The 26800-nt window shown below is 45.7% G+C and overlaps 1 protein-coding gene across 1 annotated transcript in view; it reads left to right on the top strand.

Moving 5' to 3' along the window:
* The window catches only part of VSTM4 (V-set and transmembrane domain containing 4), a 98495-nt gene that overhangs the window by 7690 nt on the left and 64005 nt on the right, over positions 1-26800 (top strand). The window contains exons 2-3 of the mRNA XM_047072627.1: positions 1255-1653; positions 24764-24832. Of these exons, the coding sequence (XP_046928583.1) occupies positions 1255-1653; positions 24764-24832 (468 nt within the window). The remainder of the gene's footprint in view (positions 1-1254; positions 1654-24763; positions 24833-26800) is intronic.

Genomic DNA, 26800 nt, shown 5'->3' with positions numbered 1-26800 from the left:
AGGGGATGCAGTGTGAAGACAGTCTTGCTTGGATGGAAGGAGGTTCTGGGCATCCTGTGTAAAACATCCTTTCTGGGCTCTGCCTGCCAGGTGACGAGTCCATCCGTGAGCCCCAGGGCAGGACGGCCACACTGCAGAGTCCCTGTAGTCCCCATGCAGCACATCTCCTGGGGGAAGGCCTCTGTGAGCTCTGCTGGTCAGGCTGGTCTGGGTGGGTGTTGGGGTGGCTCCCTCAAAGGTGGGCAGAACGGCAGCCAGGGAGGGGCAGCCCTTGGGGTGGATCTAAGAAAACAAAGGACAGGAAGTAGTAGACCAGGTCTGGAATTTCGGAGCATCTTCTGTGTTGTTGGGGGGGGGGGGCGGTTCTCCCAGCTCTCCCTGTTCCTGGGTTCGCTCATTCTTTATCCCTGCCCTGCAGCTCTGAAGCTGTGGATCCTAAGGCCACTGAAGACTTAGAGCAAGAACCTAAGAAGCCTCTGTTGTTCCAGCTCCTCAGTGCTGGTTTAATGCCCACCTGACCAGTACTGACGCTCTGCCTTGGTTACAGTTGAAAAAGCTGAGACAGGGCAAGGGGCTCGGTAGGCCAGCTCCTGGACCCCCAGCATTTCCAGGTCAGGCAGGTCGGGACGAAACTGATCAAAGTGGACCCTGGGAGGCAGGCTGGTGGATAGGATGTGGCTGGACATTTTTAAGAGATTTCCCAAACCCAGATCTTTTTTTTGTTTTTTTTTTTAACTTTTTAAAAAAGTTCATTTATTTTGAGAGATAGAGCAAGAGCACGTGGGAGGGGCAGAGAGAGAGAGGGAGACAGAGAGTCCCAAGCAGGCTCCACACTGTCAGTGCAGAGCCCAATGCAGGGCTCAAACCCACGAACCAGGAGATCACGACCTGAGCCGAAGTTGGATGCTTAGCCCACTGAGCCACCCAGGCGCCCCAGTTGCCTGGATTTTAAATGTCAGCAGCTAATTCAAAATGTTTTTAAACTATGTCTGGGGCAGATGGTCAGTAGCATCTCCTGTGAACGGGATGTCTCAGGGGTGAGGACATGGGAGCCCGCAGAAACCCCCTGTCCCTGCCATGCTCCCGAAGGAGTCCTTCCATCCACCACAAAGGCACGGAGTGAGTGTGGACGGGATCAGGGTGGCCTGCCCCTCTGGCCATGCAGATGGCTCCTGGAGAAAAGACGCACTGTGCGTCCTTCTGGGGGAAGGCAGGGCCTGTGCTCATTTTCTTCTTTCTTTTTTTTCTCTGCAGAGGTGTGTGGGGCCCTCAATGTCACCGTGTCCCCGGGGCCTGTGGTTGACTACCTGGAGGGGGAAAATGCCACTCTTCTCTGCCACGTCTCCCAGAAGAGACGGAAGGACAGCTTGCTGGCCGTGCGCTGGTTCTTTGCACGCCCCAACTCCCAGGAGGCCTTGATGGTTAAGATGACCAAGCTCCGGGTGGTGCAGTACTATGGGAATTATAGCCGCAGTGCCTTCCGGCAGAGGCTGTGCCTCCTCGAGGAGAGACGTGGGGCACTCTACACACTCTCTGTTTTGACCCTTCGGCCAGCAGATCAAGGGCATTACGTGTGCAAAGTCCAGGAAATCAGCAAGCACAGAAATAAGTGGACCGCCTGGTCCAATGGCTCCTCAGCGACGGAGATGAGAGGTAAGGGCATGTTCACTCTTTGGGGGAGAGAAGGGGTTCAGATCTGTGGTCCTCGCTCCAGTCAGCAAGATGGGGCCCCCGGATGACTCTGTTGGGCTAGAATGCATCTTCATGGCCTCTGTGGGCCACGGCCGTGTGAAACAGGCTGTGGGGATGAGGATAGACCTTTCCTTAGACGCTGTGGCTAACGTAGAAGTAAGGAGAGAAAGGAGCCAGTGCCTGGCCCCATGCTGCCCAACCTAACCCTGAGTAAAACCCTCACGTCTGAAAGATTGGACTGGCTATGTGCGTGCTACGCCCCTAGCTCAGGTCTGTGCAGGCTTGCTTTCTTTGGCTAGAGGGTGCTGGGTATCTGTGGGAGGAGCATGCATTGGGAGGTCCTGATGTCAGTTTCCGGGCCTCAGAGCAGGGCAGGCTGGTGGCTCTCATCTGTTGCCCAGAGGAAGTGATCTAAGCCACAGGCAACATATCACTGAGAAATTCATCCCAAAACACGCAAAGGACCAGAGGTGGCCCTCCCTTCCTGGAGAAAGATAGGAGGCAGGGGTTGTGTCCTGGAACATCTCGACTACCAAGTGCCATATTTGAGGGTTATCATGTTTTTAAATAACAAATGTTCTACAGTTTTTTTTTTTTTTAATTTTTTTTTTTCAACGTTTATTTATTTTTGGGACAGAGAGAGACAGAGCATGAACGGGGGAGGGGCAGAGAGAGAGGGAGACACAGAATCGGAAACAGGCTCCGAGCCATCAGCCCAGAGCCTGACGCGGGGCTCGAACTCACAGACCGCGAGATCGTGACCTGGCTGAAGTCGGACGCTTAACCGACTGCGCCACCCAGGCGCCCCTGTTCTACAGTTTTAATAAGACTTGCTTTTGAGTGCTGACTATTGCATTTTTGATGGCTTCTAACTTGAATTTGGTCTGGTACAGGATAAAGAGGAACACAGAATAAAGCTGATGGTCCCAAGTGTGGGAAAGAATCTAATTTTATTATATACATGTAATATAATGTTAAAGGCATTAGTGATGCTGTTTTGATGAGCTTTTTAAAAGGGATACAACTCAGTTGTAAAAAGGTTTTTTTTTTTGATGGAAGGAGAAAGGGTATTTTTAATATCCTATATGCATAAGGGACATGTTAAAGTAGATAATTTATGTAGATAGTGTTTAGTACAACTTTATTTGCCTTTGGAGTTTGCTCATTATAATGTTCTTAAGCACAGAATGATGTATTATCTGAAATGTGCACGTTTTCTCCCTAAGCATATTCATTCAAGAAAACAAATGACTATTAGTATAAATATATCTTTTGGCACAGAAAACAGAAAAATACATCAGATGACCAAAGGCTGAGGAGGGAATCCACTCTGAATATCCACTTGGCTCCGAAACATAAAGTCTCATGCACATCCTTTTTATTTTTATGTCACAGTGTATTCTGGAACTGTACGTTACAGCTCTTGTTAGGAACGACTCTGTGCCAATTAGAAAGGATGTAAAGATTTCCTACATTCAAGTGCAATCATCTCGTTCATTATTTAATGCAAATCTACCCTCAGTGAGGGAAGCTGGGTTCCTTCTAGAATGTTCGTTTAGGTACCTGCGCCCCAAACCTGAGGTAGTTCTTAAGGTTTCACTGAAAATGCACACCTTCCCCCCCCTTCTTCTTCTCCCCCACCTCCCCCTTGTCTTCCCTTCCCTCCCTTCCTCCCCTTCCCGCTCTCTTCTCAGAACCTCCTCTCTTCTTCCTCTCCTTCCCTTTCAATCTCCTGTTCCTCCCGTTTCTGGTTCTTCCCCTCGTCCCTCTCCTTCCCTTCCCTTACTCCTTTCTTGCTTCTCTTTCCTCTGTCTCTCTGTCTGTCTCATGCTCACCCCCCCCCCCCCCCCACCAACCCACACACCCTCTGACAGCTCACCTGGAAGTGATTCTAATCTCACAGCAGAGCTGGGCCTCCCTTGCTGTGTCTGCTCCGCCTCAGAGCCTCCTGCTCCTCACACTGCCTCAGCCTCTGAGCAGGACTGTGGTTTTCTGACAGGAAGATTAGAAACCTTAGGAAGTGATGACCATGCCTTCTAGAATATTCCACACAGGCTTCAAGGGGACTACATCAGGAGGGTTAAGGAAAGGTAGTTCCAAATACATGACCTGAAAGCAGACTGGCTTGTTTAGGTTGGAACATGTCTGCCCCAGGCTGGGGGGAGTGTGCGGAAACTTGGCTCTCTGTCCTTCCTGGGCAAGGCGGGGGACAGGCCCATGGCTCCAGCCTCCTGGGGCGCCTTTCCCCAGGCCCTTTCCCTCGCTCATTTCCAGGGGACTTGTTTTCCTAAATCTTCACCTCACATTAATAATTGTTGTATGGAAAACCAGAACAAAACAAACACAATGGGCACATATTTTTGTGTTATAATACTGAATAGGAATTCTCAGAAGTGTTTTGGAGTAAGTGCCTTTCCTCTACTGGGCCCCATATTCTTTCTTTTCTAATATACTCACTTTGCTCTCCTCCTTCCTATGGGCTTCTCAAGCCATTCCCAGGAGAGGGGAAATTTTCTTGGGAATGTTTTCAACACTACCCCTCCTCACTGCCCTTCCTTGACCATGGACTATCGCACTCTCCTTCTTGCATACTCTTTTTTTTTAATGTTTAATTTATTTTTGAGAGAGAGAGAGAGACAGAACATGAGTGGGGGAGGAGCAGAGAGAGAGGCAGACACAGAATCCCAAGCAGGCTCCAGGCTCTGAACTGTCACCACAGAGCCCGATGCAGGGCTTGAACTCACGAGCTGTGAGATCATGACCTGAGCCAAAGTCGGACGCTTAACCAACTGAGCCACCCAGGCGCCCCTTGCATACTCTTGATGTGAGAATAAAACTGTTTGTCTTTCACTGTGAACTCCCAGAAAGAAAGGTGGGTGCATACTGTCTTCTCATCTCACTGTTGAAAAAGGAGGTTGATTCATACTGTATATTGAGGGGATGGTTCCTGGCACAGAGCAAGTGTCACAGGGTTTTACCCTGATTTCCACATGTTGGTTGTTTTCTATTGCAAAAATAATATAGTTCAATTAGAGAACTACTAAACATGAAGAACGTGAAGAAATAGGTTTCAGGGTTTAAAGAAGATAAAAACGACTTGTAATATCTCCACCCAGGTGTAACTTAACATTTCAATGTAAATCCGTATAGTCATTTTTATGAAAATAAAAATTAAAAACCTAATTCCACTCATACCATAAGTACTATTTTCTGACTGGCTTAATGTGCACATTTTCCCGTGTTGTTAGTTATGCTCCCATCACATAATTTTAACGGCAGGGTAGTATTTCATGATGCGGATGTACTACAGTTTATCTTTTCAGTTACTGTTATTGGACAGTTAAGTTGTTCAAAATTATGGTCGGTAAATCTCCACAAATGTCCCTGCCTTTTGAATAGAGTCTTGGAAATAAGATTGCTGGGTCCAAAGGAATACTCAGTTTAACGATTGGTACCATTTAGATTGATACAATTTAAGGAGGTGACTTGACCTCTAGAGTAGTTAATGAATTCATATACCCACCAGCATTGAAAATGCCTTTTCCCCGCGGATTGGTCTATGTAATATAGACTTTTCAGAGATGATGACGGTGATGATGATGATTATGAGTGCCTGGTATACAGCTGATGCCTAATAAGTACTTGAATCAATGAAATGCTTTTTGATAGCACTTCTTGCCATGGATGACTTTGAGGTAGGCATGACTTGATGATGGCACCTTCTCTGGAGAAGTCACTTCTCTTTCCCTTGGCCCATTCCAATCATGTGTCATATTCGAGGCCCTTGTCCATCCATCCTCTTCCATCACAAAGGACTTCTTTGTGTATGCTAGCCCACAGAGATCTATCTCACATCTTAATATCCCCAGTTTCACTGCCGTCCCCAGAAGTAATCATTGTCAGTCCGTGCTTTACATCTTTCAAGTCCGTCTTCTGTGGGCACTCAGTGCCCACCAACACGTATGTATTCTTTTTTTTTTTTTTCAACGTTTATTTATTTTTGGGACAGAGAGAGACAGAGCATGAACGGGGGAGGGGCAGAGAGAGAGGGAGACACAGAATCGGAAACAGGCTCCAGGCTCTGAGCCATCAGCACAGAGCCCGACGCGGGGCTCGAACTCACGGACCGCGAGATCGTGACCTGGCTGAAGTCGGACGCTTAACCGACTGCGCCACCCAGGCGCCCCCAACACGTATGTATTCTAACAACACTACACTTCATGCTGTACAAGCATTGTTGATGATATTACTTACACTTTTTTGTGATCGATATCACATAGCCAGACAATGCCAAACTGCACACCATCATCCCCCTAGTGCTGAGGTCTTACGAAGCTTCCAATTTTTCATTAACACAGCAAGTGCTTCGGTGAACACCCTTCTGCACGTTTTCAAGTGTTTCTGTTTGGTTACATTCCTGGAAAGAGAATTGCTGGGCCTAAGGCTATGCATATTTAAATTTTTAATAGACAATGCCCGTATGCTCTCCAAGAAGATTTTGGAAATTTATGCTCTATCATCGCATGATAGAGTCTATTTCCCTGAAGCCTCATTAACAATGGATATTATTAATCTTTTTCATTATTTATCACTATGATGGGAAAAATAATATTTCCTTGTTGTTTTAATTTTGATTATTATATTCAATACAATTTAATTTCAATTATTGTATTCAATTATTAGTGAGGTAGTGAGGTTGAAATCTTGTCATATGTTTATTGACTGTTTAAAAAAATTTCTTTTGTCAATTGCCTGTCCATAACCTTTGCCTGTTTTTTTTTTTCCAACGTTTTTTTTTTTTATTTTTTTTATTTTTGGGACAGAGAGAGACAGAGCATGAACGGGGGAGGGGCAGAGAGAGAGGGAGACACAGAATCGGAAACAGGCTCCAGGCTCCGAGCCATCAGCCCAGAGCCCGACGCGGGGCTCGAACTCGCGAACCGCGAGATCGTGACCTGGCTGAAGTCGGACGCTTAACCGACTGCGCCACCCAGGCGCCCTACCTTTGCCTGTTTTTTAATTGGTTGCCGTTTTTTTCGTATATATATATGTGTGTATATATATATACACACATATATATAAATATACATATATATATATTTTTTTATGATCATTAATTCTTTTAGCTGCTATAACGGTGCAAAATTTTCTTCCAGTTTGTTATTTGACCTTACACTGTGTTTATGTTTGTTTTTTTTCTTTACCATATAGATATTTTACATTTTCAGATATTTATGTTGTTAGATTTGCCATTTTTTCCCTTTTTCCCTTTTTTCCCTTTTCTCAGTCATATTTTTTTTTAACTTTTAAATTTTTTTTGAGAAAGAGAGAGAGAGAGAGACAGAGCATGAGCAGGGGAGGGGCAGAGAGAAAGGGAGACACAGAATCTGAAGCAGGCTCCAGGCTTTGACTTGTCAGCACAAAGCCTGACACGGGGCTCAAACTCACAAACCGTGAGATCATGACCTGGGCCGAAGTCAGATGCTTAACTGTTTCAGTTGTATTTTTCATTGAGATGTAATTTATTCAATAAATTACACATAGTACCTTGGCTTCATATATTATCTAGGAAGCTTTTTCCCACCTCAAGCTTATAAAGGTGTTTTCTGTTTTCCTTTAATGTTTTTAAAGGATTAAAAGAAAATTTTACTGTCTCTCTTTGGAATCCATTTTTATATATGGTGTGGAATAGTTAACTTCCTTTTTGTTTCAAAATGGCTATCCTGTTGTCCCTACGTCATCTACTGAACAGATAAAATTTCCCTGTTTTGAAATGTTACATTTTCATGAGTTAAATTCCTACATTTAAATGTAAACTCCATACCTCACCAGTACAGCACGATTTTAATTATTAGAGAATAGGGCAAGTCTCATTAGTTTTAAAATAAATGTCTTGCCTAGTCTCATTTCATTTTTTCTTCAGCTGCTCTTCCTTAGTTTTGTAGAAATTATGTTGGGGTTTGATTTTATTGGGGTTTAATTGACTTTATAAATTACTTTGGTGTGGGTATATACATCTTATACGTCTTTATGATTTTAAATGTTCCTATCCAGGGACCTGCTGTGTTCCTTCATGCATGCCGGCTGATATTTTTAATCATTCGGTAAAGATGTCTTAATATGAGTCTTGAACATTTTTTATTATGTTTATTTCTAGGTATTGCATGCTTCTAAGTGGGATCTACCCCTTCTCCCTACGTGCACACACACACCTCTTTTAAATTGGTTATTGCTGATTTATAGAAAGGTTGTTGACTTGTATTTGGCAACATAATAAGTTATCTTATTTTTTCAGATATAGACTTTTTCAGTTACTTCTCAAGGACGTCTACAAGTTGATATCTCATTTGGTTTTGCTGACTTTATTGCGTTGGCCCGTAGTGAGTCATCTACCTGTACTCTTTTTGTTGACAGTTCTGGGAGTTTTACTTTGACCATTTTGGCTTTTACCTTGACCATGTTTTCCCATCTAGCCCACATGGCCCCTGCTAGTGATTGTCAGTTGGTCTACTGAAAAACCAGCTTTGAGGTATCCATGACTTTTTTGTGATCTCTACTAGTAAGCCTATCAGAAAAGCAATTGGGTTTGGCCTGACAATGTGTCTTAGTAATTTACCTTTTCCTTTTTAAGTTTCTTAGAACGCTTTTAAAAACCCAATCTCAAGAAATGAGCTATCAAGCCACGAAGACCTGGAGGAACCTTAAATGCATGTTACACAGTGAATGAAAAGCTACATACTCTATGATTCTAACCATATGACATTCCAGGAGAAGGCAAAAGTTTGGAGATAGTGAAAAGATTAATGGTTGCCAGGGGTTGGGAGGGAGGGATGAATAAGTATAGCACAGAGGATTTTTATAGCAATGAAAACATTCTGTATGGTACTATAATGGAGGATACGTGTCATTATTAATTTATCCAAACCCATAGAATGTACCGTACCAAGAGTGAATCCTAAGGTAAACAATAGACTGGGTGGTTTTGATGTTTAATTGTAGGCTCATGTATTGTAACAAATGTACCCCTCTGGTGGGTGGGGGTGCGTTGACAGTGGGGGAGGCTATGCATGTGTAAGGGCTGGGGGGGTCTGGAAAATCTCTGTACCCTCCCCTCAATTTTGCTCTGAACCTAAAACTGCCCCCCCAAAAAATAAAGTGTTAAAAATGATGATGATGATAATAATAATAATAAAACCATCTAGAAACTTGTCAGAGATAGCCTAAAGTTTTAAAACCTACTTTCCTACTTTTTTTTTTTTTTTAAATCAAGGTGTTACTGACTTCAGGGTTCTCTGACTCCCAGGTAGAAACAGACACGAGGCCAAGGATGGCATGGATAGCATTACTGCAAGCTCATGTCCGGGCATGAGGGAGACAGCCTTAGTGAGAAGGATACCGGGCTGCTCCCTGAACAGTGGCTGCGGAAAGTGTTTGGAGGGGCTGAGGCAGGAAAGGAGCGATGTCTAAACATGTAAAGGTGGGGAAATACGCAGGCACAGTTAACAGAACATGCTCCTTCGCACATAGTAAGTGTTATTTGCCTGTCCCGCCTCCATCCCTGGGTGTGATTTTTAGCATTATAAAGATAGGAAAAGGTGAAAGGTCAGGGCTGTGGTCCACTGTGGCTCTGACTAGTCTGGTCTGGTCTTTGCAGGAGTTGCAACTCATAGCTTGTTTCAAGTTCGTGGCTTCTGGCTTCCTGATTCAGTGTAGGGCCTGCAAGGTTGGCTAGAGAAATGGGTGATCAGAGGGGGGTAAGGTTTTCTGCAAGTTCGTGTTCTGTAAAACAGGTGGCTCAGAAAGGAAAACTACCAACGGGCAGGCAGGCAGATACTCAAAGAGCTTTCATTTTGAAACACTGAAGTTGTAAGGAGATTAGGGCCTAGGACAACTTTATCCCAACCTGTGGCAGGGGCCTCAGAATCCTTGTCTCAAAGGCACTGGGCACGCCTCTAACATCGGGTACCTTTCCTACACTCCAGGACATCTCACTTTTCCTTAGCTGGAGTTGTTTCTTACCTGTGAATGGTCACCACTTAAGAAAGGTCAGATGTTCTCTCTGAAGAGGAGAGGGACAGAAATGTGATCAGCAGGTCTTCGGGTTGAAGAGGTTATTACTGGGAAACTCACTTGCCAAGCTGTTGAATAAATGTAGCTCATGGATTTTACTGTAGTGCCACAACTGACTTTTTATGAACGCCGATTAAAGTCTAGCATCTTTTTAAAATTAAAAAATATACATTTATTTATTCTTGAGGGAGTGAGAGAGAGAGAAAGAGACAGACAGACAGAGTGCGAGGGGAAGAGGGCAGATAGAGAGGGAGGCACAGAATCTGAAGCAGGCTCCAGGCCCTGAGCTGTCAGCACAGAGCCCAAAGCGGGGTTTGAACTCACGAACCGTGAGATCATGACCTGAGCCGAAGTCAGACGCTTCACTGACTGAGCCACCCAGGCGCCCCAAAGTCTAGCATCTTTAAATTGTTTACATCTATGATAGTGGAATCAAGTATTATCATCTGTCAGTCCATATCCCTTATGCTTTGATTTGATCTTTTGAAGGGGAGAAGAAGGAATGGAGTTACAGGGGGTTCAGGGAACTGTGTGTAAGCCAACACATCCGTGCTGCATCCCTGGGATGGTGGCTCCTTATAAAGTCCAGCTCATTATCTATGTGCCCATAAAATGCTTTATAAATGTCATACAAAATTAAAAAAAAAATCCCAAGCCCAAACCAAATAACCAACTCACCCCAATATCTGCAGTGTTATTGGCTTTACTTTGTTCGCTATATTTTGTTTCCCCAAATTTGGGGTAAGTCCTTGAGCAGGTAAATGTGGCGAAAAAAGCAAGTAGCAAGTTATTGGAAAAAAATCTGCATTAACATATGAATTTTTCATGGCTTTATTTTTTTTCCTGGAGACTTCTCTGTAAGCTGGCTAAGAAATGTAAGTTGTATTAATTTGAGGCAAAGCATAACTTGCTATTTTATGTTTTAACTATGCATATTATTAAAACATGATGGAAAATGGGGATTTTGAAGACAGGGGACGTAATAAATTAAGGGTTATCTGCAAATCGCATACATGTGAGATTGTGGAAGGGGGCTCCTGACTACGGGGCTGTTGGTGCTGTGTGGTACAACACGATATGACAAATAATGAAAATTGAAGCACGGCACTATATGAAATTGAAAACTATAATGAAAATTGAAAACATGTGACCCTGTAGATGACGCCCTGTGAATCGCGCTCAGCTTATCTTAGAGAAATTGTCATACCAGATGATCGATGTTATTTTTATGACACAGAGGGAGAAAGAAAGGTAGAGAATGTTGTGCAGATTACTCAGTTGCTTGGGCTATATGAGCATCTTACTGAGCAAGAAGCCCTTCCTGCAAAGAAAACGGATCAAAAAGTCCTAAGTGACACATGTCCTTGAACCCTCTGGAGAAGTTTCCAGTGGAAACCAGGAGGGTCAGTGTTAGGTTTGATTTCATTTAACTGTTTAATCAATGACATTGAAAAAGGAGCACACATCACCCCAATGAATTTTACAGAAAACACAAAATTGGGAAATGTTTTCTAACGTCAGCGAGGAGTAGAAATGTAATAAAAATGAATCCAGAGAGGTAAGAAATACAGGCAGGGAATAACAGAATAAGATTCAACTTGGAAAATGGCAGAGCAACACATTTGGGGAAGACGTATCACAGACGCAGTTGGAGAGTCAACGGGAGGCTAAGAGGCTGTCGTGAAGGGACCTTGGTGATGGTGGCAGTGAATCAGGTGTGTGTCTGCAATGTGATATGGCAGCACGAACAGCCGGTGTTATTTCCATCCACGTACAAATTGGCCTGGTGTCCCTGGGGAGGAAGGCGGCTGTGTCGTGTGTACTGCCCTGGTGAGACTAATGGGGACTACGGCAGTCCATTTTGGGAACCTCATTTCCAGAAAGATCGACTCAAACTAGAGGAGAGAGGCAAAGCTGATAAGGAAATGAGTGGCAGCCTCCAGAGATGTGATCAGTTTAGCTGAGGAAGCTTTGCTGGGCTTAGCGAACAAATTGCTTCGGAAAATAACACATTGACTACGGTGCTCAGTGGTGTTGGGTGAACTCATTTATCCCTTCACTCGGTGGGCATTTTACTGAGCACCTGCTCTGTGCCAGGATCTTGCTGTGCTGGAAACTTGGGGAAACATGGGTGGATCTGTCTGTAAGGGGGGCAGATATGTAACAGTGTTATGTGCAAGGATCAAGGTGTGCACAATTTCAACACATAGGAGAGCCTCTAAGGATGAGGGAGAAGGCAGCGCCATTTCCACGGGGCAGGAAGTGGGAGGAAGTGGCATCTCAGTGTGTGGGCACCCTGTAACAGTGGGTCAGGACAGCTGGAGTCTGAGACGGAGTAGGGGTGATAACCTTGGAATAACTAGGGGAGGCAGGCAGTGCTGATGATGGAGGGGTTTGTACTGAATATTAGAGAATTTGCACTTGATTTTGTAGGCTATTCTTCTCAACCTTGCCTAATGATTAGAATCACCGGGGCCATTATTAACATGAAGATTCCCAAGCACCTGCCCAGGGGATTCCAGTCTACTAGGCCTGGGTTGGAATTTGAAGATTTAACAGGAAGCCTAGGTGATTTTATCATCAGGCGGTTTTGGGGGCGGGGGAGGGGGTGTCCTCTGCTTTAGGCCTTGGAAAACCCACGAAGCATTTAAATCTTCTGACAGAACCCTGTGTTGGCTGCTCAGGGCATGGGTTCCTACTACATTCGGCAGTAGGAATGGAGGGTCATGAAGAGGTCAGAAGAGAAGTCTCTAGTAATCGACTGGGTATGGGCAAGAGAGCGCTTGTGGCTGGCCCCCAGAGGTCTAACTCAGTAGTATGAGCAGGGTGGTGCCCGCAGCTAGTCCACGGGGGACGTTCAGGATGGAGAGCCAGATGTCTGGAGGCCACCCTGCACTGATGCCCGCTAGGGACACAGGCATCTGGAGCCAAAGCTCCTATCTGATCGGGCAAGTGGCATCCGAGTCAGGAAACTGTAACTGTGGGGGTAGATGAGCATCCCAAAAGGCAGGGGTGGGGGTAGAGCTCCAGAAAACACCAACATTTGGGGCAAGCGGAAGGAGGTAGCTTGGCTTGGTGTTGTTGGTCCAGGCTCCTCCAGGCCAGCCCGTTGGCCACCTGGGAAAGGCAAAATGTTCTTAGTAGAAGGGCAGCATCACAGGATGAAGGCACAGTAGCTCTTTGTCAGGAGGCCAGAAGGTCAGTCTGTGGGAAATCCAGAGGAGCACAGGGTCCTAGGTGGGGACCAGTGCATTCACCCTGATCCCCAGGGGCCCAGCGAGCCTTGTATCTTCCGCTCCAATGACAGTCATCTCTAGGTAGTATCTTCTCTCTCATTCTTCATGAGTGGGTGGGATACGACGAGGTCAATAGCAGCGTTAGGTCCTGCCCGACCCCAGGGACAGCAGGGGGTGGAGTCCCGAGGGCCCTGTACCCAGGAGTCATGTGGAGATGTAGGAAGGGTGCAGTCGACAGAACAAGGCAATCAGGATGGAAATAAAGGAGTATGATCAGAGGTTTGGGGGTACTTTCCAGGAGGGAGATGAAGAGGCCCAGTGAGGTGTTTCTCGAAGGGCGTGATTTATTGGGGTGTTCAGAGTTTTCTGACTAGATACACCAGTGCAGAGATTTTCCAGCATTCTCGATTCTCAATGCCCTTAGGTCAAAAGAAATAACTGATAATTTTGCTTTTTAAGGAGTCGGGTCCATCAGTTTAATATGAATATTTCTGTCCTAAAAACAGAGAGCATAATACATCCCTAGAGACTGAGACAAGCTATTCTTTTTAGTGGAAATTCCAAAATCACTTTTGAAATGAGGTGAAGATTTGATATTTTAGGGGACAAAAATCAATGCAGAGTAATGTGTGGCTAGTTGTGATGTTGTTTTTTTTTTTTTTTTCAAATAATGATACTTTCTGAAGAAGTTCACTTTATTCTGTCCCTGTCGATGCACAGAAGTACCCGACCCTGTGTTTGTTCTCCATGCTCAGTGTCGACTGGTCACTCGCTGTGTGCATCAGGCATACAGTTCATAAACGAAGTCCACTGTCTTCCCATTACTGGGATGTTAGGGTCCCTATAGCCCCTCCACATGCCCTTTACCCCCTCTATCCTGTGTCCCTGCATCTAAGCACTTGTGTTTCATCCCTGCTCTATTTAGTAATCTTTTGACCTCCCTGCTTCCCGAGGCTGCCTCTGCTTCCCAAACTTTGAGGGTCTCCCTGCCATTGTGCCTTTTCCATCCAGCTTGATGTCGCCGTGGCCCCCCGACTTGCCCTCCCTGCATGCTGATTTGGTATGGTCCCTCCCAGGACGTGTAGACACGATAGAGTTCTTGACATGAGAACGGCCCTGAGCAGGGATGAGAGGCTGGACTAGCTCCTAAGCCTGATTTTCTTCAGATGCCTACAGGAGAATTTCCAAGATGAAGCCCAAGGTCTGTCTGTGGGGCTTCCTGTCAAGGGCAGTCCCTAGTGCAGACCTGGGTGCCGTATGTCCTTCACGGTGACCGAGCTTTGAGACGGGCCGGTTTGCGGGATCAGCCTGCAAAGGCCCTTCACACCGGTGGGCATGAATCTCCAAGGCTTGCGACAGTGAGGTGGCCATTCATTTTAGGCTTCTTCTCTTAAGGGACAGCAGCTTTGATTCCTCAGACCTCATAAAAAGTTATCCTCGATGGCTTTTCAGCCCAGCTCTGCCACCCACAGACTCAGAAGACTGGTCTTCTGAGCCAAAATGAATCTGCATACTTTCAGATGCAGGCGTCTTCATTAACAGTGAAAATGCTAATAATAGAAGCAATTTGCAAAGGCTGTCTCCTGCAATTTAATCAGTATTTCAGTCTGACCCCCAAATAACATATTTTAATAAGCCAAATTGCTATTTGACTTAAGATGATGTAAATAAGCTTTAAATGTGGGGAGTGAACAAAGCAAATGGAAAACTCTGTTACCCTAAAAGTATGTGGGGGCAAAGATGAAATTATAATTTCTTATCTGACTATTTAACCCCAAAATGTTAGAGGGAATTTAATAATTGGATCTGAAAGTACAACCACAGGGAATCAATATTTCAAGTTTCAGTGGAAGAAATTAAATAATTCCTTTTTCTCCAGAGACAGAGAACAGATAATTAGGAATGAGATTTACTAAACATTTAGTGCTACTGCTTAATTAAGCAAGCACACATCATGATGTTGAAAGTGTCAACAGGTCCAGATACTCAAAGGGAACAAATTGACAACGGGAGTGTAATTTAAACTACACTTGAAACACTTCTTCAGCGTGCCTGCCCTCACTCCCAACTGCCATGGTCTTGGAAGAGTTGAAGAGAGTGAAGACTTAAACGAACCTCTATCAAGCCCCTGCTTATGAGCCTATTATCGCTGTGCTTTCCTTAAAGAGAGGGATGGGTGGAGTGATCCCCACCCTCTCAGGGCCCCAGCCTCACAATCCAGAGAAGGAAACAGGTCGACATGTGCACAGATCTGATCGATATTATGGACAGAGCTAATAAAAAGGGAATGTCAGTGGGCCATACACGAGGGTGACGCTGGCTTGGGAGTAAGGGAGAGAGCTCAGGATACATTCTTGGAGGAAATGAGAAGGTCACCTAGAGGATGCGGGATTCCACTGGGCCACAGGGCGAGGAGGGCTATGGTCGCTATGGGCCATCCATGTCAAGAGACGAAACAGGCTAAGCAAAGCTAGATAAGGGAGAAAAGGAATTTGCAGATAACTTGATGAAATTGGATGCACGTTTGTGGCTGGTGAGGGCCGGAGGTGGGCAGTGGTTAAGAGCCAAGTTTGGCACGGTAGACCTGGCCAGGGACCTTGACTCCAGGGACCCTGCCAGGTTCTTCTTAAATGCACCCTCACACCTGACACTGTAGGTACACAGGTACACAGAAGGGCTCGGTGCTGATTTTTTTTTTTTTTTTTAAGAAAGAATGAATGAGTGACCCAAGCTCTTGGGTAAACTGCCATTTTAATTAATGGCAACAGGGAGTGGAAGGTGGTAGTAAGAAAATATATAGACCTGACCCGGAGTCGTAACTGGAGGGGGCAGTTACCAGGCCCTAAGCGTCAGTATTTCCTAACCATTGTTTGGGGATATACACACGGTCTTTGTCTTCTGTAGCTGATTCCATTTCAGAAGGCAACCTTCTTTTCCAACTGCTCTAATAGGAAGTCTATTTAGTATTTTTTTTGTTTGTTTGTTCTTTTGCTTTGTTTGCTTTGTTTTTAGGAATTTGTCCTACAGTGGATGCAAAAGAGGAGTGGCTCGAAAAAGACAAAACCGGAGCTTTTCCGTTTCTCATTAGCTGCTCCCTGTAGGTCACTCAGAGGTCTTATTCACATATATGGCTTTGTCTGAGCCCCAAGAGAGACTGCCTTTGGCCTAACTCTTAGAGACACAAGGGGGAAGTGAAGCAATCGGCCAACTCCGGAGAGCAGAGACAGAGAGAGTCTCTGTGTCTCCCTGGGGTTACAGTGGCCTTCCCTGAGAACGCTGATCCAGTTATAAATAGTGGCCACACAGCTACATCTTAACAGGGTTTGCGTTGGGAAACCATCTCATCATTGAATAAGAAGGGGTAGTGAACTGAGTATATTCATTGTCGAATTTACAGCAAAAGTGTTGACTCATCTTTATTTTCTTTAAGGATCTTCTCTTTTGAGTACTTCATATCACCAACCTCTTCTGGTCTCCTTTTCCCTCCTGTTGATCTGTGCAGGAGGCTGCCTAAGCAAACTGAGGCAGGGAGGCATCTGCTGTCTGGATTCCCACTCCCTCCCTGCCCCCCACCTCCCTGAGTGCAAATCAGTGAGGTCTACATGCCAGGGACCAAAACTTTAAATGGCTGCCCCTCTCAACTCCAGTGGACTGAAGAATCGTCTTCTGCTTAAGGTCTTGGGACTTCCTGCCTTCATTCTATACCAAACTAAGAACTCAGAGGCCATAGAATGAATCACAGCAGGCTCAAAGTACATAACTTCGAGGCCAGAACTTTGCAGGGAAGTCAGGCTTGGGGGCCTGTTGCTTTCATATGAAGGGAGGTGGCAGGGTAGAGCAGGTGTCTCCCTGGCCTCTCTTCCCAGCCTTCCAGAATGTGGCCATGTCATGGTCCCAGCACCAAGTTCCTTTTAGAGGAGGCCTTGACCCACCATGGTGTGATGTTTATTGCGTTCATTTGTTCGTTCAAAGTGACTGTGACGTATAACGAGCCAAGAAGGATTCTAGGAAGTGAGGAAGACAGATGTAGTCCCAGCCACCATATACCTTCCGGTCAGCTAGGGGTGGCAGATAATGACCAAGATGAATGAGAACACATTCTGCAGGGAGGGAGGGCGTGAAACCCTGCATAATCATTGGAAGAAGGTCTCTCTGACTCAGATTCTCCCCACTTTCCAAGTTTGAGTCAGCCACGTGGGGAGACCTACATCAATCATTATAGATGGTCTGCCCTTTAGAAAGTAACTTTCTTGAAAACTGTGTTCTTTTTCTCTGAGACCTGCTATGAGGAGGGCACCTGTTGGGATGAGCACGGGGTGTTGTATAGAAACCAATTTGACAGTAAATTTCATATTTAAAAAAAATTAAAAAAATAAAGGGGCCTTTTGGAGTTTTTGTAAACAACACTCATGCGATGGGCTTACTCCTTAGTTTTTGCAGTTATTTTGTTTTCCCTGGATTAAACACAGAGGCATTGTCTCAGTTTTCAAGCTCTGGACCCTGCCCTGGACTAGAGGAGAGATTGAGGCCCAGGGTCCGTCTCCTCATCAGTTGACTCCCCTCTCCCACATCTCCTTGAACTCTGTGCCCGCCTCTCTACTACGAGTGGGTGAGGCAGGTAGGCTTCTCTAAGTGGAGTCCCGGGACCTCCAGACTCAGGATTTTCTGAACGATGCACTCCCTCATCGTGCACATTCCCAAGCCCTCCCTAGATTTCTCCAGTCGGAAGCCCAGGGGTGATGCCTGGGAATGTTCATTTTAGCAAGAGCCCCAGTTAATTCTACTGCCCACTAAAAGTCTTAGAAATCTTGGTCTTTGGGCACTCAGTGAAGGTAACACCCTCTGTGATTAAAATCGGTGTAACCTGGGAGGAGAATACTGGGAGAAGGCCCAGCCTGTCCTGCAGTGAAAGTAGAAAGGCGACAGTGTGTCTCTTGAGCTCAGGCTGGTCTTTCCGTGTCCTTGCTGTATGCTCCCTGAAGCCTCCTCAGTCCTCTGGCTGTGCCAGGACCCTCTCTACGCTCCTCTCCATCAGTACCTGCATTCTGGAGGGCTTTCTGTATCAGAAATGTGCTGTGCACCTTCCTTTGGATGTAACCCACGATTGCAATTTAAGCTCCTTTCATTGTAGGATCCTTTGTTAGAGGAGCTGGGGACACAAGTGAGCAGATGAGAAAGAGTTTGGGAAGAAAGGGAGCCTTTCCAAGGCCCCTAAAAATTGTCAGCCACCTGTTCTACAGATAATGGGGTCAGGCCTTAATGCAGGTCCAGATAAGGATGCCAGTATTATCGGCGAACGGGAGACCAGAGAGGGAGGTGGGAGGCGCCTCAGCCTGAAGGCCATTGTCACAGGGTCTTGGCATAAACTCAGGGGACACAGTCTGCTACAACCTGTGAAACATGCCTTTCCCAGGGGAGTTGGCAGGACATTCTGTCCAAGTTAGGAATCAAGGCTCTCAGTTTTCACACCTCTTTGAGTGATGGTTTCCCCACGGGTCCCATCACAGGGGGCTTGACTGAGATTCTTTCTTCCCAGCCTGCTTTTTCCAGACACAAAGCCGATAGGATCAGTTTGTCTTGGTGCCTCTGCGCTACATTCTTCTAGACCGTTTGATCCTGTAGCCACTTTCAGCCAGTTCTTCCCAGAGGGGCCGAGATCCAGTGAGTCTCACAACTTGCCCCTTTTTAGATTTCATCTGATTCTGCTGTCTTGGGCAGAGGCCCCCAGACAGCCTGCGGCTCTGTCATCTGGGCCAGCCTCTCACCAGAAAGTCAAACAGGCTCTTCCCACTGGGCACCAGGGTCCCAAGGAAATTACAAAGCCGTCAGTAGGTCAGTTGATGACTTGGCTTCGAGCCCTCTTTACTCCTTTTCTCCACTGGGAGCCCAAACCGACTGTAAACGGGCCTGGGAGTCGGACAGAAATTGAAATGCCCACTTTATTCCAGATAAAGCTGTACCGAGAAAAGCGGTTTGGTGCTGAGGCCTAATTGGACTTCCTTTCGCTTTTTTTGGTCCATTGCGCTACCTTCCTCGGCGCCGTGTCCCCGGCCCAGCATGGGGGCCCTGGGACCCACACCTCATGGGTGGAGGTGGTCCGTGCAGGTAGGATGAAAGAGGAGAATGCACATGAGTGGCCACAGGCGGGCTCCCCAGGAAGCAGGGTTCGCTGCACTCCCAGCAGCTGGGGTAATGAGAACTTCCCAAGGGGATGCACGCTGCCCACCCCTTCATTAGCTGTTTGCTAAGAGCCCAGTCTCAGAGCATGTGGCAAGACAGAGGCTACCTTGAGTGGGACTTTGACCACATTCCTCTCACCCAGAGAGGGGCAGTGTGTCACAAGCTCCCCAGGATCGGGGGCTCCTGTCAAACCCCCTTGCCTAGAGAGTAGGAGGTGAGTGGATGTGGGAGTGGAGGGAGGGTCAGGCAGGGTTACTGCAGGAACAGGGTTCCTTTAGGAAAGTGACAGACGTGCTATCCCAACCTTGGAATCCCAGCACAGAGCATAAGCGCCCCCCACCCCCACCCCATCATGACCCTACAAGACAGCCCATTGGTTAAAAGGCTGACTGAGTGCATGTGAATTCCTAACCTTTGAGGGATTAGGCTGGGAACTCCCCCAATCATAGGTAGTCTCAGAAGGTAAGTACTTTCAGCTCTGCTGAGCTGATGCTTAGGAAGAACCAGCATTCTGGGTATGAAAGGCTCCTTGTTGCCTTCTCCCCAATTATCTGAGAGTCCAGCTGGGTCACCAGGTAAAGCAAATGCAGTTGATAGTGATAGATTCACTGAATCTTGTTTGAAAGATTAGCCTTCTGATGGCTAAGTTCCTCGGAAACCGTTACGAATGCTCTGTGATCAAGAAATTTGCATTTTATTTCTGAAAGTCTTCGATCAACACGAGCAATCTGGGGTTGGAAAATTTGCCACTCTTTCCTTGGTCCAGCAAAATGTTTCCTTGAAGCATTTTATCCTCCTCCGTATCTACCCCGCAGTGGCCTCTTCCACTCAGTGTGTCCAGGGCGGCCCCTATAAATTTCTGACCCGCAGGTGCAGCTGTGTCGTGAAGGAGGGGCGCCAATAGTCAGCCGATCCACTGCTGGTCCATTACAAAGCCCTTCTGTCGGCCTGGCCTTGTCCCACAGTGTGTTTCCTTACAGCGTGCGGACTCAGCCACATGGCTTGACAATGTATCAAATTCACTTTGAGATAGCATGGGATTAGCGGCTGAAACCAGACAGTTAATGGCAAAAGCCCGGGAAGATTTCTGAAGCTCCAGAAGAGGCCATGTGAAAACTTTTCTTCTTCTTTTTTAATGTGTAAGTTTAGTTCTTGTATTTATTTCTTTATTCAATTATTTTTGAGGTGGGAGTGCAGAGGGAGAGGGAGGGAGAATCCCACGCAGAGAATCCCATGCCCAATGCAGAGCCCAACCGTAAGATCCTGACCTGAGCCGAAATCAAGACTGAGCCATCCGGGCACCCCAAGAGTTTTCTTTCTCGTAGGAACAGATAAAGTTATGATCAGAGTTGCTGATCATCATATGCAAACAAAGTTGCCGCATCTTCCCATAAAACAGTTGCACTGGGGGAAAGTGAGGAACATCTATTAATTCCTTGCTTAGAGCCCTGATAGCTCAGCATCTGTTTGTTGGCTCTTTCAACGCATGTCTCTGTAAATTGGTTAGGGAGACCTTGTTATCTTTTATCCCAAATAAGGCAAAGCGATTGTTAGTGACCACATCAAGTTATGACTACAATTTCTGAAAAGAAAAAAATGAAAAGTGAATCAACTGATCTGAAGACACCAGCCTTTGCTAGTGGCAGCCCTTTTGAGCTGTAGACATTTAACAACAAGGACAAGGAACCCGTTCTTGTGGACCATTTGGATGATTGAAGATGCACACGCTGAAACAAAGGGCTGACAGCAAAGGACCATGCTGGACTTAGGTGCAGGAATTGGAACAGTGAATAAAATAATAAAATAGACAAAATCCCTTTTCTTATGGAGCAAAAATCATTGTGGATAAATATGGCTCACTAGGTCTCAGGCACACTTCACATATATTAACCCATTAAACTCTCACGCCTCCCTTAAGAGTGGGCACTTACCATCCCTATTTGTGAAACCAAGGCACTGGGCAACCAAGCAACTCGCCCAAGGTTACACAACCAGAAAATGGCAACTAATTTTTTTCAACCTGGGGTGTGTCAGTGCATCTCAAACAGTGCATATGACTGACCCAGGGTATCTGGTTTAAAAGCAGATTCTGATCCAGTAGGTCTGGATTGCGGACCCTGTGATTCTGCACTTCTTCCAAGCCCCCAGGTGACACTGTACTGCTGGTCTGTTGATCATATTTGGAGTGGTAAGGCTCTGGATGATGAGGGGCATCTTCGGTCTCCCTAAAAACTCAGCTGCTTGGAGATAATCTGTTTTTCCTTTCTGTGTTGTCTCCGTTGGGTCTCTTTATGCTTATTCTAGCCTGGGCTCAATTAGTTGAAGCTATGAAAGCCCATTCAAGCTAATTCAGAAGGAAGGTAGGGATAGTTTAGGGCTATGGAGCTCATAAAATGCAAGGATAGCAACCATATTCCGTAAGCCCTCTTGGGACCTAGTGCCCCAGCAAGACCATGTCCTCAGCCCTATGAGCCCTCTGACCTCCAGTTTCCTCTTGTGGGTTTTGCCCTCTGCTCCATTCCAGTTGCCTGTGTTTCCAACATGGCCGCTACCCAAAAGTCCACAGGCTCTTTCAGCCCCAACGCTCTCAACAACCATATATCTTATATTTCTTAGCTTAAATTCTTGGGGGAAGAATCTGACTGATTGCTCTGGAAGTCAGCTGTGAGTGGGGAAATTAAGCAGGAATGATGATGGACAAATCATGGGACTTCTCTAATACCGTGGGCAAGACCAGGTATACACTAAGAGTTCATTGCTGGAGGGCCAGACTGCTTACTTTGCGAGGCAGTCAGAAAGAAATGGATTTTCCATCTATTTGCTAGGCACTTACCAGCTGCCAGGCAGTCTGCCAATGATGGGGATATAGAGGTAGAAGATCCAGTTTCTGGTTTTAAGGAGTTTAGGTTCTAAAGGGAGAGTTCTTGAGTTGTGACAGACCCAGCTTATAGCAGACTAAAGCCTGCCTTCTGAGAAAAATTAGAAAGCTGAAAAATAATTTGCATTTCAGCTATCCTAATTACATGTTTATATTTAATCAATACATTTGGATTACATAATTATATGTGCACATGTATCTTTCAGCTATCCTAATTGTTCTCTGAAGGACTACCTAGATAAATAGAGCGTAGAGAAGTTAGTGACCCCAATTGTTGGAGACACTTAACTCTTGAAGGAATTCAACCATACTTAAGCAGCACTAGTTAAGAGAAGCTATGTAGAAAGTATCCATCAGGATGCTTAGGAAGCAAGCAGACAGCATCAAAAGCAAAAACAGATAATGGAAACAAGTCTATGGGTGATGCAGATATAAAAGTTATCAGGTATGTGCATTGACATAATATGATTGATATGGTTGAGAAATTAGGTGACAAGCTGGAGAAATTCATCTGAGAGCTGGGATGTATAAACATGAATTAAATTAATTAAATGTAAAAAATAATTAATAGGGGTGTCTGAGTGGCTCAGTTGGTTAAGTATTTGACCCTTGACTTTGGCTCAGGTCATGATCTCATGGTCGTGAGATAGAGCTCGGTGCTGGGCATGGAGTCTGCTTAAGATTCTCTTTCTCCTTCTCCCTCCACCCCTTCCCCATTTTGCACTTGCTCACAAGTGTGCTCTCTTTCTCTCTCTCTCTGTCTCAAAAAAAAAAAAAAAAAGAATTAATATATGGGCTTAATAGCAGGTTAGACACCGATGAAGGGGGTCGGTGATTTTCAAAATGGGTCAATAGGAAATACCCAGTACAAGGCCTAGGGAAGTAAAAAGATGAAAAATTCAGGTTGTAATTCATGACAACATAATACAAAAGGTTTTTTTTGAGGGGGGGTAGTAAATAGAGGTAAAGTTTCAGAGGGTCTCTGCCATAAGCCTTGCCTCTCATACTAATTCAATCTCCAGTCCAACCTCCTTTATCTTTCTATTCGGGTCCCAGATGTGTGATAGCCACTGACCACAGGTGGCTGTTTAAATTTAAATTTAAAGGGTACCTGGGTGGCTCAGTTGGCTAAGCATCCAATCTTCATCTCGCTCAGGTCATGATCTCACCGTTCGTGAGAATGGAGCTCCAAGTCGGGCTCTGTGCTGACAGTGCTTTTTGGAACCTGCTTGGGATTCCCTTTCTCCCTCACCCTCTGCCCCTCCCCTGCTCGGTGCACGCTCTCGTTCTTTCTCTCAAAATAAATAAACTTAAAAACACTTTTTTAAACTCAAATTTAAATTTAAATTAAAAACTTAATTCCTCAGGCTCATGTGGACTAGCCACATGTCACACTCTCAGTATCCACAGGTGGCCAGTGGCTACTACATGTACAGAATGGGCATAAAACATCTCCATCGCTCCAGAAAGTTCTATCAGACAATAATCTCATTCCTTGATGTTTTGGGCTTTTTTGCCAGGTTAATTTTTATAATTTTATCCTATAATTATATTACTGTTATGCATGGAACCTTTCCATAGCTCCCACCTCTTCAGTGTAATGCTCACGGATTTACGCTGTGTCGCTCAATTCTGTTTCCCTGATTGCTGAAAGCAGGCGCGGTAAGTTCAGTGATCACCCACTGACTAAAACTGTAGAAAACCATTTTGAAATGATATTTTTCTTCCAGGCCCTCTGGGGGGAATTAAGTTAAATATGATAACATGTAGCCACAAGGGCAGCAAGATGCTTGGCACATGGTAGGCATTCAGTAAATGAGATGTCAGTCAGTCACTGAACACCATTCCACAACTCTACAGAGGAAACAGAATCCCTGAAAAGTGGAGACAAAGTGTGTGCGTGACTGTCTCGCATGGAATGGTGCTCAGAGCACAGACCCTGAGTCATCAGATGACTTCAGGCTCCTCTATCTAGTGGTACCCAGGCAAGTGCACTATACTTTATTTTTTTTTTTAATAATTTTTTAAAATATAATTTATTGTCAAATTGGCTTGCATACAACACCCCATGCTCATCCCAACAAGTGCACTATACTTTAGAAAGATGTCCGCTAGGGGTTCCTGGGTGGCTCCATCAGCTAAGCATCCAGCTTCAGCTCAGGTCATGATCTCAGTGTTTGTGGGTTCGAGTCCCACATTAGGCTCTGTGCTGACACCTCAGAGCCTGATGCCTGCTTCGGATTCTGTGTCTGCTTCTCTCTCTGCCCTTTCCCCACTCATTCTCTCTCTCTCTCTGTCTCTCTCTCTCTCTCTCAAAAATAAGCATTTAAAAAATTAAAAAAAAAAAAACCAGAAAGGTGTCCACTAAAATGATTTTGGTTCTTGGAATTCCTACCGGGAAACTCTTTATTTTGCTAGTATGTGGGGCAAGTGGACTTCTGCCATACCCAGTCCCAGCTTTGCCATTTATTGGCTTTTAGACAAGGGCAATCTGATTCCCCCCCACTGGTGCCTCCATTGTTGTTGAGTCATTGCACCTCTTTTTAATGTGTGAGTTGTGATAATCAAATGTGGTTTTGCAAATGGAAAAATTACTTCATAAAGGTGAGTGCCCTACATACCGTATGGCATCATTCTGGGTTACCGTGTGAGCTGGGGCCATAACGTACTGCACTTCATGCTATCCCATTTCTTTTTTGCCTTACAGTGATTTCCCTCAAAGCGTCTGAAGATTCATCCTTTGAGAAAAAGAAAGAGACCTGGGCATTTTTTGAAGGTAGACCTGGCATATTTCTTTATTATAAGATGCACCTCGCTTTTAGATAATAGGAAAGGAGTAGAATGGGAGGAAAGTGTAACCAAACTTGGGGGGGGTCACCACTTGGGGTACACCAAATTGAACACAACCCAAGGAAATACTGAAGGCAAAGGACTTTTTATTACTTGTGGCAAGTAAGGAGACAGGGAGCTAGCTCTTAAAGCACTGTCTCCCTGTGGGGTTAGTATGGGAAGCTTTTATTCAGTGCCTTAGGGGGCGGGGAAGGGGAGTTTGTATAGACGCTTTTGGTTCAATTGTGCAGGCCTACCGTGTCAACCTGCTAGAGCATAGATTGTATGTTCAAAACATGGCAGAAAACTCCCCCCATAGGAGGAGATGTTAGTATAAAGAGCTAAAGGTGACTTCAGGTCAGCCACTGGGGCTTCTGTGCAGGTCCTCAGCTCCAGTCTGGCTCAGATTGGCTCACATTAGATGTGTCAGGAGAGACACATCTAGAAAGGGGCTCTCACGTGGAAACACCTAGCTGGGCATCTCCTTGGCTGGACCTGTTAGTTCTGCGAAACAAACCTCATTCCTTCCCTGCTTTGGTCTCTTCCCCTCCTCCCTGCGGCTGATACCTTTCCTCCCTCTTACTTGAGTAACTTCTTATTGCACTTTAGCTAACAAAAGGAGCCTGAAGTCTTAGTTGTGCTGTGATGTCAAGTTGTTTTCTTATCCTAAATTTACTAAAGAGTGGAGTGGGAATGCCCGGTGGTATCAGCCCGTGGGTTTTGAAAGAGCAGAGGTGAAAGGCCCAGTCTGTATAATTTGGGCTTGTTCATTTTGTTTTGGCTCCAGAATTCCTACTGCAATGTAAAAAATGAAATGTGCAGGGGCGCCTGGGTGGCTTGGTCGGTTAAGCGTCCGACTTCGGCTCAGGTCATGATCTCACGGTCCGTGGGTTCGAGCCCCGCGTCGGGCTCTGTGCTGACAGCTCAGAGCCTGGAGCCTGTTTCAGATTCTGTGTCTCCCTCTCTCTCTGCCCCTCCCCTGTTCATGCTCTGTCTCTCTCTGTCTCAAAAATAAATAAACGTTAAAAAAAAAAAAATGAAATGTGCACCTACTGTGACAGAGTTTATCTCAGGTTTCATACGGAGTTGGGGATTCTGGAAACAGTCTGAAAACCTTAAGCAAGTGATTTTCAGCCTACATCAGAGCCCCCTGGGAACCTTTAAAAGCACTGATGCCTGAACCCCATCTCTAGAGATTCTGATTGAGCTGGGACTTGGTTAAAGCTCTCCAGGTGATCCCAGCATACAGCCCTGGCTGGTCCCAGACCAGCAGCATCAGCATCAGCATTCCCTGGGAGCCTGATACAAATGCACACTGTTGGGCTTTACCCTCACTTACAGGGTCGGAAACACTAGGGGTGGTGCCCAGCAATCGGGGTTTTCATAAGACCTCTGGGTGATTCTGATGCGCTCAGGTTTGAATCTTGGAGTGGTGATTCTCAGCAGGAGGTGATTTTGCCCCTCCAGGGCCTCTTTGCCAATGTCTGGATACATTTTTGGTTGCCACAACTAGCATTTTGATGTTACTGGCATCTGTTGGGAAGAGGCCAGGGAGGCTGCTAAACATTGTAGCAATGCACCGGTCAGCTCCCACAGCAAGGAATTATCTGGCCCCAAATGTCAAGAATTCCGAGGTTGAGACACCTTGCCTTACTTGGAGTAAGGAAGGTTCACAGAAATTATTATCACAAAGTAGATGAGGATTATGGCCAAAAGCAATGAAAGAATGTACTTTGTGAGTTCTTAGAGCCTTTGGTCAGTGAAAAACTGATTAATGTCAAAAGGTGATCAGGAAATTGTGAAAGGTGACATTTTGTGAAGGCATGACATTTACTGATGATAAATCACCTTGCCAAACAGATCTAGGGACATGTGTGTGCCTTGGGGGCCTCCCATCACCTTTAGTTAACTAACA

This window comes from Lynx rufus, unplaced genomic scaffold (assembly GCF_022079265.1).
Source record: "Lynx rufus isolate CCGP_SWC_20201006 ecotype Redwood Valley unplaced genomic scaffold, mLynRuf1.p SCAF_11, whole genome shotgun sequence".
NCBI lineage: Eukaryota > Metazoa > Chordata > Mammalia > Carnivora > Felidae > Lynx > Lynx rufus.
Note: the sequence above shows the minus strand (reverse complement) of the source record. Positions and strands in the feature narration are given on the sequence as shown.